Source organism: Phragmites australis, chromosome 2 (assembly GCF_958298935.1).
Source record: "Phragmites australis chromosome 2, lpPhrAust1.1, whole genome shotgun sequence".
Taxonomy (NCBI): Eukaryota; Viridiplantae; Streptophyta; class Magnoliopsida; order Poales; family Poaceae; genus Phragmites; species Phragmites australis.
Genome location: NC_084922.1, coordinates 49,409,205 through 49,426,653, shown reverse-complemented (window position 1 = coordinate 49,426,653; position 17,449 = coordinate 49,409,205). Strand labels below are relative to the sequence as shown.

General features: G+C 42.1%; 2 protein-coding genes and 1 pseudogene across 2 annotated transcripts; 2 read left to right on the top strand and 1 right to left on the bottom strand.

Annotated features, from left to right (window-relative positions):
- The first annotated feature begins 1,112 nt into the window (after positions 1–1,112).
- Positions 1,113–4,052, top strand: LOC133909511 (uncharacterized). Its single transcript, XM_062351967.1, has 6 exons — positions 1,113–1,342; positions 2,202–2,373; positions 2,470–2,820; positions 2,984–3,172; positions 3,265–3,447; positions 3,573–4,052. The coding sequence occupies exons 1-6, from the start codon at positions 1,194–1,196 to the stop codon at positions 3,816–3,818; spliced, it is 1,290 nt and encodes a 429-aa protein (XP_062207951.1). The 5' UTR covers positions 1,113–1,193; the 3' UTR covers positions 3,819–4,052.
- Positions 4,053–4,415: 363 nt separating this feature from the next.
- LOC133909510 (E3 ubiquitin-protein ligase At3g02290-like) lies at positions 4,416–7,581 on the bottom strand (annotated as a pseudogene).
- A 6,808-nt stretch (positions 7,582–14,389) lies between these two features.
- LOC133909509 (ubiquitin-conjugating enzyme E2 27-like) lies at positions 14,390–17,371 on the top strand. Its single transcript, XM_062351965.1, has 5 exons — positions 14,390–14,690; positions 15,360–15,408; positions 15,675–15,834; positions 16,889–16,978; positions 17,075–17,371. The coding sequence occupies exons 1-5, from the start codon at positions 14,510–14,512 to the stop codon at positions 17,180–17,182; spliced, it is 588 nt and encodes a 195-aa protein (XP_062207949.1). The 5' UTR covers positions 14,390–14,509; the 3' UTR covers positions 17,183–17,371.
- The last annotated feature ends 78 nt before the right edge of the window (positions 17,372–17,449 follow it).

Below are 17,449 nucleotides of genomic sequence, written 5' to 3'. Positions count from 1 at the left end.
ATAAACAGTTTCCTGACGTTAATTACTGTAGCAAAGTACTGTGGTACCGGTTCCGTTGATTTACCATATCAATTTTACTGTTTCGTTACGCTGTAGCAGTGCATTTGATCCATCCATCCACGGTCTAACGATCCACGGAGGTTTGAAGTCACCTGACTTCACCGACGGGTAAAGTCAGAGGATCCGATTCTAATGCACATATATATAGTACGGAGTTACAGACCTGTTTTAGTGCTGTTGGAAAGCTCCAGGAGATCTAAAATGCCATTGCCAAATCTAGTTAATGATATAGATAAAGTTGAAACAAGTCATTTCGTAGTATCAAATATGGTTCAATTTCATTGATTAGTATTTAAATCATGTGCTTTTTATATCCGTGTGAAATGGCGGAAATATCTTCAACAATCCTATGCGGCTATGCATGAATAACACCACCAACCCACTCCTTTTCTTTTCCCCTTTACAACCTTTTTCTTAAGTAAAAGAGAAGGACCGAGATCTCAATTTCAACCGATAGCGTCAACTCAACATATTTCCTATGTCTCTCCTATCATTGTCAAAAGGGAGCCATCTCCAACCTGACATCTTTTCCACGGGGGACGAAGGTGGTTCAATGGCCTATTTGGTTACACCGAAAGGTAGACTAAATTTTAATCATGTGTAATTTGGCTAGAGTTTCATTCAAAATCAAATTTTGGTTGTGTCTGAATTTTTTTACCGTGCCTGTCTATAATCAACTGGTAGTGGGAGCAAATTTTAGATGGACGATTTGACCGCTCATGTTTTAGCCGGACTTTCAAATTTTGAAATAATATACATTGGTTGCGTTTCATAGGATATGTCGAATGTTAATTTTTTTCTTGTTTCGTTTCACATGGGATGAGATGTAATCAACATGCCAAATTAGACAAGGAAGCCATCGGCGGCGGAGGAGAGAGAACAGAAGTCAGATGCATTTTTGCTTTCGATAAAATACAAAATAACCTTTGAGCGTGGATGAGAAAAGAAATACGTTGGAATCAAGGGGGTCTAGGCGCAAAAGCGGCAGACGGACACAAGCAAGTGCGTCGTCTACTTAACGATGCTGACGGGCACCACCTTCTCGTCTCAATCTCAACTCCAAACCCCCGTGAGCGACCAACCCCCGCACCCCCATCTGCCCTTCTCAGTTCTCACCAACCCCGACGACGGCGATGACCGGCACGATCTCCAAGCTGGCGGCGCCCAGGCCGGTGGCGCCGCCGCTCCCGCCGGCGTCCCTCCGCTCCGCCGCGCTCGCCTTCGCCCCCGCCGCGCGCCGGGTCCGCGTCTCCCTCGCCGGCCGAACCAGGAGCCCCATCATGTGCGTAACGCCACCCTCCTTCCCCTCTCCTCCTCCTCCTCCTCGCCCGCGCCTTCTCTAATCGGCAATATCGGACTGGTGGCTTGGTTGAAGTAAGCATGCACCTTGAGTGGGTGAGGGTGAATGATTTGGGCGAGGTGTGATAAGATTCGAGCTGTTAATCTCTCTGCGTGCACTGGAAGCGAGATCAGCAGCGGCTTCGATTGGATCGCGGGTTGTTGCTCGGCCGCGCCGGTGCGTAGCGTAGGCCACCACGCCGCATGATGTGGCGATAGGGACGCTCGGATCCGAGTCCTCGAGGTCAAGGGCGTTAGCGGCCGTCCGATCGGGGAATGGACGGTGGGGGAGCCTTGTGGCATACCAGCTTCTCGAGTCGCCGTGCGGGGTAGGATCCGTGTGGAGTTGGCCAAGCAGGCCCTCCTATTTAGGACCCGTGCAAGGAGCTGGTTGGGTTGTGCAGCACGGCTGCACGCCGCCGCTTCTGGCTTCTCATGGGCCGCTGACTCGCTGTAGCCGTAGAGCAGCTAGACGCTGCCAAAAGTAGCAACGCTTTCTATAAGCGTCGAAAGAATTCTATTTGCATACCACCTTGTTTGAAAACGGGATAAAAGGAACGTCTTTCCGGCCTTTCGGGTATGTGGTAGAGTGGTACTATGATACAGAGAAGTATAGGTTCATGTGCTAGATGCGCATTTACTAATAGCGAAACAGCTTCTCAAGTTCCCTGAAAATCATATTGACGTTTACTCGTCTCTACCTAGAGCATTTTACTATACAACTCCTCAGGATCTTTGTTTGTGTTTCACCTAACCTGTGGACATGGCCTTGGTAACCTTACTGTGTGGGATGTGATTTTCAGTGCGATGGCTTCTGCCAAGGAAAGGAACGGTGCCCCAACCAAGAGGACCAGGCTTCACGATCTTTATGAGCTTCAGGGTCTGTCGCCGTGGTATGACAATCTCTGCCGTCCTGTCACCGATCTACTGCCACTTATTGCCAGTGGTGTTCGCGGAGTCACAAGCAACCCTACGGTAGAGCTCCATTACCACCTTATTTTCCATGCATGTTGTCTCAAAGTTTGGTGTATTTTCTTCTCCAGTCCTGACTAAGTTGTTGGTACAATGCAGATTTTCCAAAAAGCCATTTCATCATCCAGCGCATACGATGAGCAGTTCAAGCAGCTCATATCAGCTGGAAAGGATGCAGAGAGCGCTTATTGGGAACTCGTTATAAAGGATATCCAAGACGCATGCAAACTTTTTGAGTCTATCTATGACGAGACTGATGGAGCTGATGGCTATGTCTCCGTGGAGGTGTCTCCTAGGTTGGCAAATGACACTCAAGGAACTGTCGAAGCTGCGAAGTGGTTACACAAAGTGGTCAACTGCCCTAATGTCTACATAAAGATCCCTGCTACTGCAGAATGTGTTCCTTCTATCCGGGAAGTCATCTCTAATGGCATAAGTGTCAACGTCACAGTAAGTGCTGAGTTCTGCATTGTCAGTCTTTTCCTTCTAAGCGGATATCATATGTACCATTTTTTCTGTCTATTTGACTGTTTATGATATTGTTGTAGTAAAACTGTATAATAGAACTGCTGTGATAAGTTTATTGATAACAAGTTCATTGCTGTCGCTGCAGCTTATTTTCTCGATCGCAAGATATGAGGCTGTGATCGATGCTTACCTTGATGGGCTAGAGGCTTCCGGTTTGAGTGACTTGTCCCGAGTGACCAGTGTAGCATCATTCTTTGTCAGCCGAGTCGACACCCTTATCGACAAATTGCTCGAGAAGATTGGAACACCTGAGGCGCTTGCTCTGAGAGGAAAGGTGAAGGAAATTAGAATTGCCTGCCTCCTAACATTATGACTTATAAAATTACCCATACAATTCTGCAATATAACCACCCACTGTTCTGCCAGGCTGCGGTAGCACAGGCGAAACTAGCAAATCAGCTCTACCAGAAGAAATTCTCTGGCCCAAGGTGGGAGGCTTTGGCCAAGAAGGGTGCCAGGAAGCAGAGGCTGCTGTGGGCATCCACCGGTGTCAAGAATCCTGCTTATCCTGACACCCTTTATGTGGACAGTCTCATTGGACCTGACACGGTGTGTTTGCACGATGAGTTTCCTGCATTGAAATTAAATCGCAGATAGGAAATCCTTTTTTATCATCACAGAGAGGCCACAACTTTGGATTGATGCTAAACACCTGTTATTCCATGTAATTTCAGGTCAATACAATGCCCGACCAAGCTTTGCAGGCATTCATAGACCATGGCACTATTTCAAGGACAGTTGATGCAAATGTGTCTGAGGCGGAAGGTTTATACAGCGCCCTGGAGAAGCTGGGTATCGATTGGGAGGGGGTCGGGAAACAGCTTGAGCTGGAAGGTGTGGACTCCTTCAAGAAGAGCTTTGACAGCCTTCTCGTGAGCCTGCAGGAGAAGGGCAACACCCTGAAGACGGCTAATGTGTAGGCGCAAAAATTGATTGAAATGGTCTGGTACTGGTAGGTGAACGATTACTAAATAAATGCTAGCTTGCTGGCTCTCTTTTCTTAGTTTTGTGATGTACCGTTGCTCTCAATTTTCTGAATCAGCTTTGTATTCTACGGTTGCCTATAGCTGTCATTGTGTAACCAAAGGTTGATGGCTTGCTACTGCTTTGAGCACTCCGATAAATTATTTTGAGCAAGTGATTCGAGTCTGGACTTTTTATGTTATATTTATCCAGGAAGGTACTTTCTTTACCCACAATGTTGCGACTCTGAATCTCTGATGAGGCCTGATAAACGTGCAACTAAGGTTCATGGCTTGCAACTGTATGATCTGCTATAAATTGTCTTCTGGCAAGTGAGCTTTACACCGCCTTTAGCCAACTATGGTTGATGGCTTGCACCAGGATATATATATATACACACACAGCGGATCTATTCTACGTCTATACGTAGTTGCTATTTGCACTACGTATATTTCACAGTTACAATTCGAAACATTGTGAGTTACAACTTGTTAAATAAGTCAGTTACAATTTCACATACAAAAATACATAATTACAACACAAGAAGCTAACACTGAGTTACAACTTATTATTCGCACTGTGTATATCTTCCAATTACAACTCGAAACACTATGAGTTAAAACTTGTAGGATGTACGCAGATATGAACTACAGTGAACATACCTACAGAATATGTATACAGTGTGTATATATATATACACACACCTTGCAATCACTATTAAACCGCATGAATCCGTGCTTCCACCCTTGAACTGCCATTCGAAAATATAACCAGAGATTGGGCAAGCAAATTCTAGCACGAATTTAGCACGATAGACCATAATTTCAGTACATGTAAGAAACTGATCTCGAGAACGAGATCCATTTGGACAGCGCATAACTATTCTTTACAATTTTCCAGCATCCCCATAGTGTAGACTATTTCCCTTGCCCTGACGTGGAGAGAATGAAAAATGAAAACTTGTCATGGGGTCTCGCAGAACTCCATTTCCTGCAGTGTCATCAGATTTAAGGAGACACTGTCAGTTCCGTGAAGAAATTACAGTATGGAGTTAGCGATTATGATGTCTGTTTGAAATGTGAAAACTAGAAGTGCGAAACTATGACTACCATACCTTCCCACAAATTGGACAAGTATCACTTCTCTCCATCCATTCATAAATACAACCAAGATGAAAATGGTGACAGCATTTAGTGACGATTTTCGGATTGTCCGGAGTGTATTCTGCAGTGAGTTTAACATAATGAATCAGTGAGAAAAATATTCAAACACCAAGATGACCAAGATGAACTCTGTGTATTTAGACAAAGCTATATGAACACAAACCTTCCAGGCAAGTAGGGCAGACATCCTCATCTTCTGAAGTCACAACTGCATAACTGCTGTTATATGCTTTTGCAGATAAGCTCTTGGTTGATTCAGAACGATAGACTTTATATTCAGCCTCAGTTTCAGTGCTGCTCCGTTTCTTCTGAGAAGCTAAATGCTCAATAGCAGAGCTGCTGCCATTTCGTCTGAGAGCTAGTGACTCTTCTTGTGTGAGATTTATAGACTTCTCGCGCCTTGATACCAATCCCTCTCTTTGAACACGGGCATATCTAGGATCAGTATCATATGGGGGTGGTCTAGAAACAAGGTGATAAGTTTCAGCCAGCGAATTGTCAGTTATACTGGCTTGGATTAGTTGATCCCAGTGGAGCAGCCCCTTGGGCTGGGTTGCTTGGCCTAGACTCTAATCTCTGGAATGTTGCAGTATACTACACAGAGCAAGGAAATGAAAATGCTACTGCTGTAAGGAAACCTTAGATATGAAAATGAACATACCAGATCCTGATAATTAACTGAGAAAAATGTAATTAGATGCACACGTTTCTTTACAAGTGCATGATTTTTCTCTACAACAAAACTCATAAAAGAACGCGCGTCGAGTCTATCTAGCCTTGTTAATGTATCGCTCCCCCCTGGCTCGTCCATGTTTTTCCTTTTGTCAGCAAGTTTTGGTCTTCAGAGGACTATTGCATGTTCACTATAACTTTGTTTCCTTTATGGTGCTATCTTATACTCAAGGAAGAGCAATATAGGTTAGCATTGTACTATTCTGTATTAAACACCATGCAATCAATAAGACTGACACATCTAAGCCAGCATACAAAATCTCTTGAAAAAAACAAGAAAAGTGCATGCAAGTGTTGAACGACTACAGGTCAATATCTTAATCTTCACCACCATAGTAAACGAATTGGATCATATCAACCTGCTTGCCAACAGTTGTATGGACGTCAGAAGTAACAAAATCCACGAGTGAATGTAAGTGGTGACATTTTGGATCATTTGGCTAGAGCCCAGAAGATACTGGAAAATGGTTAAAAGAAAAAGTTCATCTTACCCCGCCAAAAAAAATGTTGTGGAAAAAATGCCTCAGGGATATGCATTGCCTATAGATAGGGTTGCTTGGATGGACATATGCCTCAAAACCATCGGCAAAGGGGCAGCAGCAGAATCCACCCATGATTCACTGGAAATTGCATAGGTTAGAAGTATCAGAATCTGAGTAAACAATTATACATAGGACTAGTTCAGAAGCTTCCATATCTAAGATATTATACGCACACGAACTAAATGGAAGTAAAATAATGTCTCATGAAAAATACCTCTGAAGCTATCTGGCTGTCCCAAGAATTTGGTTGCTACTTAGCTACGGAAGCAAAACAAAATGTCCAGGCAGTTGTGGAAAACTATGAGTCAACCATTAACAGGTACCGGTACGACATTCTCGAAGCTGCAATCACAAAACGAAATGAATCACGTAAAGCCAGTAGATTACTGCATTGAGGGAAAATGTTCTAATATGTGTAAGCAAGCAGGAAAACAAAACTGCAATAGAGGTTTAACACCGAAGGATACATCTGCAAAGGGCCTACTTCTCCCTGTTCCCTTTTCTAGTTGCAAGAAGGATACTTTGGGTGCCTAAGTTCTGAATACTGCACATCTTCATAGATGCGTTGTACTTTGGGTGCGTAAGTTGTATCTATTGCACAGTTTCATGGACAGTTGAATTCATGAAGAACGAAATGGAAATATTTGACGGTAGGAGCGACAGCTTCAACCCATAAACTACATCTGAGTTCTCTGAAAAAGAAAGGCACAATCTTTAATTAGGGACACCAGATAATGAGGCCATTGCCCAGCAGAGAGATGCTGCAGCATGAGGTTGGCTAAAAGCATCCTAGATTAGGGCGATACATCCTTACAGCTATCGAAGGAACTAACTAGGAGTAGGGCTACGCGCGTGCTCAAAGCATTGGCATCTCCGAACCCGCAACTCTACAAGCCAATCCGCATCTTATACTGGCGGCAAGAGGAATCGCACACCCAACCAACCGCATCCGCACCCGCCGCCTGGAATCGCAATGGCAGGGGGAGGTACACGGAAGAGAGGGTAAGGGAAGACGAGCAGCGCCGACAGATTCGTGGTCCAGGCCTCCAGGGGAAGTGAGTACCGACTGAGAGCGAGAGAAGAAAAGGGAGGGGAGGTTAGGGCAAGTGAGCGTGGAGGTGGATGTCACCTCTCTGGTCCAGGCGCGTTCGATGACGGAAGCGGGAGGAGGGAAGGGGGTGTCGAGGCCTGGGCGGCAGCCGCGGCGGCGCCCGAGCGGAGTGGAAAGCGGCGAGACGGGGGAAGCGAGAGAGGCTGAGGAGACTGGACTGCACGGATCCGTATCCTCTTACTTTACACAAACAAAATCAGGATGCTACAATAACGAGTGACATTGATCAGCACTCGGCCGTTAGATCGTGAGCGGATAAACAGTGCCAAGTGCTGTAGTAAAAAACTGTACAGACACTGTAACTTCTGTAGCATTCCTCACTTTGCAAAGTGAAGCGGGTCCGGACTGTGCAGGAGTTGGGGCGGCGCAGGTCGCTGTAAGGTCACGCCACGTAATTCTACGCCGGCGCAATAGTATACTGTTTTTTTCATTACAACCTGACACATCACTACGCACCATTCGTGTTTTCGGTGGAATGCAGTTAAGAACAAAAACAAATTTAACTGGTAAAATAAAATAGTAGCACGTATAAGGATGTCATGGCCTCGTTTTCTAAAAATAGAACAGTAGAATAGTAGCACATATACACTTGGCAAAAATCTAAAAATAAATAATATACATATCATATTTATCAAAATAGATAATATATCGGTATATTTGTAAATTAGCATTTATATTAGGTACTTCGTTCACAGAAAACCCGATTTCGAAACGCAAGAGACCGAAAAAAGTGGACCCAACTATTTTCGGCACCTGAGTTGCTGAATACGGTATTTTGCATCGTATTTGGTAACTATTCAGCACATGAGGTGCCGGATACAGTGTTATATTCGACATCGTTCTTGTCACCGCTCTCGCGTGCTACTGCTATCCCCATCTTGTCACGCTTTGCAGCCCACGCGTTGTTGTCCTCGTGTCTGCTGCTGTGTTTTGCTATATAATGACAGCGGGCTAGTTGAGAGCTGCAGCGCGAGAAGAGAGAAGAGGAGCAGCAGTGAGATGCGAGGAGGAGTAGCAGCGTGAAGAGAGGAGGAGTAGCAGCGTGAGGAGAGGAGCAGCAATAGCGTGAGGAGAGGAACATCAGTAAGAGAGGAGTAATATGAGGAGCAGCAGCGCGAGTTACCGTTAGTATTTAGATTATATATTTAATTAATATTTAGATTAATAATAGTAATTAGAGTAAATATATTATTTAATCTAATCAATTATTTAGATTATTTGCTTAGTTTGATTATATAATTTAAAGTATTTACGTAAATTAATCAGAGTTATATGATTAATCAGATTAATTAGTTTTATTCAATTAATTTGATTAATCAATTTAATCATTTAGGTTTAGTGGAACCGTGAAAGATAGTATGCAGCAGCATCAAAGATACATGGTCATGGCCCCACATGGCCATGGGTGCCTCCCCTTGTGATAGCACTTTGTGCAAGTGGTGGCGTAGAGTGATGACTTAGTGTATGCATACTCTACATAGGTATAAGTAGGGTGTTGAAATGAGAAAAAAAAATAAAAGAAAATCTCTATAGCAAATTACTGTGGCTAGTCCTGCTTGTGCGCCTGTTGGTGGGCATCACTCCCTTTTCTTTTACTTTGTAAATGAAAATCCAAATTTCAGAAAGATTAAAAAACTTAGATTGGATAGAAAAAATAGATTAAAATAAATTATCAGATTGAAATTCTGCAAAGTGAATTGTAGCCAAAAAAGAATTAATACTTATTAAATATTTAATCAAATAGTTGTATATTAATATATATATGTAATGTTTATTAAATATTTTAATTCAATCATAAATATTATAATTTAATTTGAACTCAATATTTATGATTTAATTAGCATTGCTAATTTACTAACATGTAAATAGTTAGCTGTGTATCGTACATATATTAAGTAATTATTTTATTATTTGTATATTTATTTAGCAGATACGATATGACTTTTCATATTTATTATGGAGAACATCTCATAATTTTGCACGGGATATTCATAACAATTTAGAACTACCATCACTTAGAGAGTTCGGTTGAGCTACCTATTGACCTAAATGGTATGAAATCACATGTTACGAGTCTTTTGCGACATGTTACGAGTCTTTTGCGTGTGAAACAACAGTCTTATATTGTTGTCCTGGAGGGTGTGCGGCCACGACTTATTCCAAATAGCTTAATCGTTGTCCATATGATGTTCGAGATGATAAGAAATAACGCATATATTTTGTACTCACGTGAGGCATTAGAGAAGACCTTTGAAATTGGGGTGTAAGTAAATATATTACCATGACTTGTGCAAGGTGATGCAATGACTAGCGTAGAAGAATTAGGGCAGCATACGATGCATGAAGGTGAGGGAGGGCACATGAAATAAGCCAGAATCACATCATATCCCATGCTTGCATGTCTTAGTCGCTTGCAGGGACATGAACGACAATAACAAATCACATTACGTATTATTGTATATGAAGAACCGTCCAAATAGTATCCAAATTAATTATCAGGATGATCATTTGCTTAACTACGACCACAATGATTAACTAAAATATCATCCTGATAGTTTTAACACATGTTTTGTTTCTAAGATCGGAACATGTGCCTTAACAACATATAATATTACAGCAAAGCTTAAGAAAGAGTAAGTAATTAAAATTCTATTGCAAGTTCTTAAGCATTCGATCATTTATAACAAAAGATTAGAAGAACTACGTAACAAAAAAGTAACACCTATCAACACCAAGAGCTAGGTGAAACCATATGCGCTTAGGCTCCACCCAAAAATACACCACACAAGTAGTTTGCACTACTCATTTCCGCCACCTACATCGGCGGGTGTGAAGTAGTCAAACACAAGCTTTTCCTCACCGGTAGAACCTGAAAGAGCAGCGTGAGTACGAAGTTACTCGTAAGACTTGATCCATAATGAATACGTATAGATAACCCGACTACGAGGATTATGCAATAAGTCATTAACAAGATGTAGACCACAAGGTTAAGTAAATTCCTATGCATAAGCAACCTTACCACCTATGTGTGAACACATATACTTAAAAAAATATTTCTACCCTGTAACCAACTACTTGCATATAAATATAAATGGAACCAACTCATGTGAACCAATACCATCACCAACCATGCCCAAGAAACCACACCAAATACCCCAAATTCCGAAAACTCTATGATCGATGCAGATGGACAGAAGCATGCTCATGACCGAGAGTGCGGCAATTCGAATTATTTTTACACATTGCATGGGGTACAACTTTACTCACACGACTCGGATCCATCCTCTTGGCCCACAAGAGAACATTTCTCATACTCGAAACTACCCACTTGCCCATATCCCTATGACACTGGTGTTACTATAAGTGTGTCCTGGATACCTCTGATTCGCCGCCACTTTGCTTCTCCTTTATTTTTCTTACGTGTCATAGGGACGCTCTGCAAGTGTCAGCATGGCGTATGATACTTGGCTCATTCGTCTATTATCTGAATATATGGTTATACAGAAAGTGCTAAAGCCAATGGCACCAACGGATAGCAATTAAACGGTACAAGCGGTCTATGACATCTAAGCTCCTTTCCTGAACTACACCGAGGTACTCCTCCAGTGAAGAAAATACCCCTAGCGCCGCCGATATCTCGCATCATCCTCACATCTCATACAACCCATATCATTGTCATTGTGTTTGTAAACTATAAGTAAGCTTTAAGCTCACGAACAACGGTTGAACCATTGCTCGTCTTCTATCAATGACCTAAGCATTGCTAAGCATTTCAAATAACTCTGAAGTTAGACAGACACCAACAAAATTATCAAGGCTACAAGCATATGGATAATCAATAACTCAAAATAGAGGTAATACAAAATCAATATAGGCTCTACCCATATAAACCCGATATCGACATCACTAAACATGCAAACATACATCAGCGATAACTTATCAATTTAGACTTCATTCAATTTAACTAAAGGGGGTAATATGCTTACATGCTTGCCTTATTGCTCCAACGGTTGCTTGATACTCCCGATACAACCATCGTAGAACTTCGATAGATTGGCGTCACCTTTACTTGCTTGGATCGCCGGTGCGACACTCTCTAAACGAAATAAGAATGCATTGCATAAACAAATGAACAACGGAAAGAATGTGCAAATGATGCATGCTTGAATAATAATAGAGCGTCGTGTTTCGAAAATATTTGCAGAAGGACCACTAAATGATTAGGATTTCAAAGTTTGAAAACCCGAATAAGATAACCGAAATGCATATAGTTTTAAGTGCTGACGGTCAGACTGATGTTGAAGTGGCGGTCAGACCACCAGTGTGCAGAAGATTTTGGCTTCTGAAGATCAGACCGACGGTATGTCGATGATCAGACCGCCGTATGATGGTCAGACTGACCCTATGTCACGTCTCAAAATTATAATCACGTAATTAAGTCTAATTTATACGTCATTATGATCATCTAACGGCGAGCCCCCATCTGGTGAACATCAACAGTGGTAAATAAATATATCCTAGGTGGAATACCTATCGTGCTGAGGAGTAGCAGGTCATCTAACGGCGAGCCACCATCTGGTGACAGTTAACAAAAGCTCATGAAACAAATGGAAATACGATCGAATTGCTAAAACAACAACCAAATCCTCATGGATAACAAAACACTGGCAGGCACATAACTGTGTTAATATGAGCAGTGAAGTTGCTAAAACCAATACACTTGCAAGCACTGCTCAGAAAATGAGATGACGTCATAACACAGTCTTTAATAAACTGCATTTCATACGTGTTACAGAATTTACTATCTTGATCATAGTAAGTCAACTGTAGATATTCTTAAAAAAACCTAAAATACAGTGTTCTGGTGATATGTCATAATTACCTCATAATTTTGGGTAGAACTACAGATGCACACACGTAGAAAATTACCTACAGGGAAATAAAAACTATCTAAATAGGCATTAAGAGAAGTCTTCACAAAATTGTGCAAGAATCTTAAAAGAGCAATCGATTTGCACTAAACAATAGCCAATATGAATATTTTTTCGTGTTTGAACCAAGACTGTAGCGGTGCATTCCCCTTCTCGGTAGCCTTCTGAGGCAACAAAACAGCAATTCAAGTTTGTATGCTCAAAATAGGATTGCAGTTGCCAGAAGCACATATCTACCCCCATTTCCTCTGCACATAAAGAAATAATATACTGTTAGGGACAACTAAAGTGCTCCAGAGTCTAGAGTGTAAGGAAATGAATCATTGATCACTCCAAATCACAAAGAAAAGATTGGCTAAGTATATTTGCTTAGCTATTGTACTTGCAGTACAAACATACTATACAATAAATGAAAATGTCAAATTAAAAAATCTGTGATAAGCTTACTGATCGACACAAACACAGGTACTGTAATGACTGCACAATGACAGTGTTTCAGCCGGGATAAGCAGCTTGATTTTTTTATTCGTGTGACAAAATGAAGAAAAGGACAGTTTTAGCAAACATGTGTTGTAGAAGAAACCAAATTAATAGAGCAAAATTTTCGTCATCATAATGGGGCATAACGAACTTATAATACTCACAGAAACCTGTTGTTGAATCGCGTGAGGATATTTTTCAGATTTTCAGTACGTGAGGAGCAAAGAAAGCTACAACACAAATAACAAATATGATTTTGCAGACCGAAATAGCAGGAGTAAGACTAAGAACAGCCATAACTAAGAAGAATCAAATATTTTGGAAAAGATAGAGAAGCTTGAGACGGTGTGGCAAGCGTAGAGGTGAGGTAAGCCGTGAGAACCAAACTGAAACTGGAGAAGGCGGTGGCCATCGTCAACCCAGCCTCAAGGGGCAACGCTATCGCCCAATCTGTGGTAGGATGCAGCCGGCACTTCCATTGTATGGCTCGGCACAACGGATAGCGCCGCAGCTTGATCCGAGTCAGATGACCAGCCAGGGAGGCCGTACGCAACTGCTGCTCCTCCCGGTCCTCGAGGCGCGTGGGGGCCTCGCGGATCCGTCCGCGTGCCGCCTCGACGGCATCGGCCACCCACTTGACAGCATCCCCTTCACCCCATAGCACAAGGCAAGTAACCAAACTACCAAAGCCAAAGGAATCTCCACTGAACAAACATTCCATGTTTAATTTCAAAATAGATAACCTTTTAGTCATTTTTATAATATTTAAAATATACGACGATCTAGTACCTTTAGACTAATTTTCCAACATTACTTCTCTATTAAACAATAAATGATATTAAAAGTGAATAAAAGGATTATTTTATCTTTATCTTAATATTTATATTTAACTCTAATAAGTTATTTAAGTTGAGTCAGAGTGAGTAACAATACCGATATAGATTACTTTATATAGTGTTTGGTTTGAGAGCAAGATAGGATGAAATAATTTTATTCATAGATTTGATGATGTGATGATTCTATTATATATAGATATTTATTTGTTAGGTGAGATAAAATAAGTCTTAAATACTTATTCAGTATCATATTTGAAGTGAGACGACCGTGTTTTATCGTTTTTTAACGATTTTATCTTGAATCTTTGAAAAATATTATCTGATTACGGATCATTATATCTCACAACTCTACGTCCAAACAGCTTAAAAAGAAGGTGAATCTGTTCTGTACTATAAACCAAACAGTAACTTATATAATGATGATTATTATTAGGGTAATTAAGGGTCTGTTTGTTTCAGCTGGAGATTCTGAAAAGTAGCTTATAGAAGCTGGATTGTGAAAAGCTTTTAGACTGTAGATTCTAAAAAATTTGATAAATAGTTTAGTAAAATGGACTTTCACAATTTATCAAAAATTGAGAAAAACCAGCTTCTCAAATTTCCACAATCCAACCAACAGATTTTAAAAAGCTATAACAAAAAATTATCTATTTGTTTCAGTTTCAGATTGTAAAAGCTAAAATTCACGATTCGAAGCTGAAACAAATAGACCTAAGTAAGTATTAGCGGCGGTATTATTAGTAGCGGCGTGGCATCTCCTCTCCTCCTCGATTCTTCCCCATTCCCATCGCGTTGCTCCCGACCGAAGGAGGAGAGGAGGTGACGGCGCTGCAGCCTGCAGCAGGAGGCGAGGATGGTGGACGTTTCGCGCGTGCAGAAGGAGCTGACGGAGTGCAACCGCGACCGGGAGGTCTCCGGCGTCTCCATCGCGCTGCACGACGGCGCCACCATCTCCCACCTCACCGGCACCATCGCCGGGCCCAGGGACACGCCCTACGAGGGCGGCACCTTCATCATTGACATCCGCCTCCCCAGTAACTCCTCCCTCCCTCCCTCTCTCCCTCCCTCCTCGCGCGTTCATTTCTTCGGATCCCTTTCCCATCCCCCTACGCCCGTATAGGATTTTCCCCTGCGATCCGTGTGTGGAGTGAGTGGGTAATTGCGTGGATGGATTGCTGCGATGCGCGATTGATTCTCTTGTGGCGGGGGTTTACGGTGGATTAGGGTTTGGTGTGAATTGCCTGCCCTCTTTGGTTTATTCCTGTTTCAGATCACGATTCGGGTGGGCAGCGTAGGTGGGCGCAGCAACTAATGTGGATTCCACCTTTGCTTTGCGGTGCGAAGAAGCGCTGCGTTTGAACACACGGATTTATTCACCACATCCCAAGTCCAGATACATTCATATGCACTAATTCAAGTGCATTTCACTTTTATCTTTTGTGATGTAAATAATAGAACACTATTAGTTGAACCCTTGCCGTAAGGCACGAATTGCTTGCTAAACAGTTAGCACCCTACACTTGTGATGGGATATAATTTTGATGGAATCTAATGGTTTTGTTTATGGGCTTCTTTTAGTTGTTCTCATCTCCCGAAGTTGAATGTCTCGTGTACCATCGTATGCTAATAACTGCAAGTGAAAAGTATGAGCGCACGGTGTGGCAGCTGTTATCGCCTACTTGATTTTGGTCTTTGATTCGCAGGTGGCTATCCCTTTGAGCCTCCGAAGATGCAGTTCATCACCAAAGTATGGTATGCAAATTTACTCCCTGTTGTTTTATATCGGGAATTTTTTCATCCTGATGACACAACTTTCTTACATATATGTATTGCTACGATTGCTCTGGTCGCAAGTAATCAGTGACTAACAGATAACTTATATTCATCGCTTCAGCTTTTTGATTGAGTGATCACTAACCCATTTTGTTACCTGCATTCCCTCGTATTTCTTAATTATGCTACCCTCATTTAGGCTTGTTTCAGCGCAATTCTGATTTCTCCTCCAATCTATCTTCAAGGCACCCTAACATCAGCAGCCAAAATGGAGCAATTTGCTTGGACATACTGAAAGATCAGTGGAGCCCAGCCCTTACCTTGAAGACGGCGCTGCTTTCCCTTCAAGCTCTGCTTTCTGCTCCTGCACCTGATGATCCTCAGGATGCTGTTGTCGCACAACAGGTCTGAGCTCGGCCTTTCCTATTTGATTCTATGTTTTAGTGCACCACTTAGTTTCGCCCGCTGGATCTACAGCATGCTGGGACTTGGGAGCTAAATTGGTATTGTCTGCCCTTGGTAAATTCCGATGAATAATGAGTCAGAATGACTGTTCTTCTTTTTTCCAGAAACTTGTTTGTGTACTTATGCTTGACTTTGACTGCCTCGTCATGCCCCTGGCAGAATAGCAGCATAGAGTTTTGCACAAAGTGAATATGACTATTCGAAGTAAGGTTGTAGCATTGGCCACATGAGCTAGTGCCTTCAGAACACTTTGCAATTTTGTAGTTATAATGTTACACCAGTGGATATGTTTGCGGTTATGACAACTGATAACTGTTTTCTCCACTGTAGAGTTCTTTTTGTTCTCGTGCAATTAGTACTGTATATGCTCCGTGTAGTGTTGATGCAGATGCTAGATGACAAGATAGGGTGTAAGGTAGTTCTATTCAGTTCAGCAAGCTCTTATGCATTTAGTATGCTCCGCATGGATTGATAATTCTGTATGGAAAGCTGGGTATAAGATGTTTCTAATCAGCTCAGTGCTTTTCATGTAGAGTGTACTGCCGTACCAGATTGTTTACTAGTCAGCCTGTCCTGTCCTGAACTGAACTGAAGGATTGCTAATTCCAAGGAAAGAATTACATCTTTGACATATTTGTAGTGAATAAATGCTGGCAATTGTCCAGGAACACAGCTAGGTGCTTTCTATTGGAGTGCACCAGATTACCAGTGATATTTTGATGGTAACTTCGCTAGTCAGAATAGGCCACTATGCAGTCCCAGACCAGGCATCATGTAGGCTACAGGATGGGCATTAGTAACTCCCTGCTAGAGTTTTGTACTTTGAGTCCATTGATGCAGAGAACGCATAAGACCTGAAATTTCACTGCAATAATGAATGGAACAGCCCCAGAAAGCTACGTATTTCAGGACATGGGCTACTTAAGTAACATTAACAGAATCACTGTTGCAGACCGTGCTCCACTCAATTTGGTGTGCTGATCTGTTTCTGCAGTACTTGCGTGACTATTCGACATTTGTTGGTACGGCTCGCTACTGGACAGAGGCCTTTGCAAAGAGTGCTTCCACTGGCATGGAAGAAAAGGTACTGTCAACGCTTTCTATCATTCCATTGAGTATAGAAAACATGTACATGTTGATGGACCATAGTCGTAGTCATCCTTCGTTTGTGCAAGTGCAGGTCCAGAAGCTGGTTGAGATGGGCTTCCCAGAGGATTTGGTGAGAAGTACTCTGAAGAGTGTCGATGGCGATGAGAACATGGCTCTCGAAAAGCTTTGCACTGGCTGAACCCATATGGTCGATATGAACTGTAAATTGCATCCCCATTCATCATATAAGGAAAGAAAACGATGCCTGCTAATGCTCCTTCTCTGCCATTTCATTGTGGCATTTTAAGACAATATATATAGGGGATTAGACCATGGGACCCAAGTGAAAACTACCTATTATAACTTGACGCAGTTTCCGTTCGTTTTCTTTTCTTTGCTCACATTTCCTTTCATTCACCCACTAGTCTGAACTATCGTTGATGACGTCTCGGGTTTTGCCCATAGA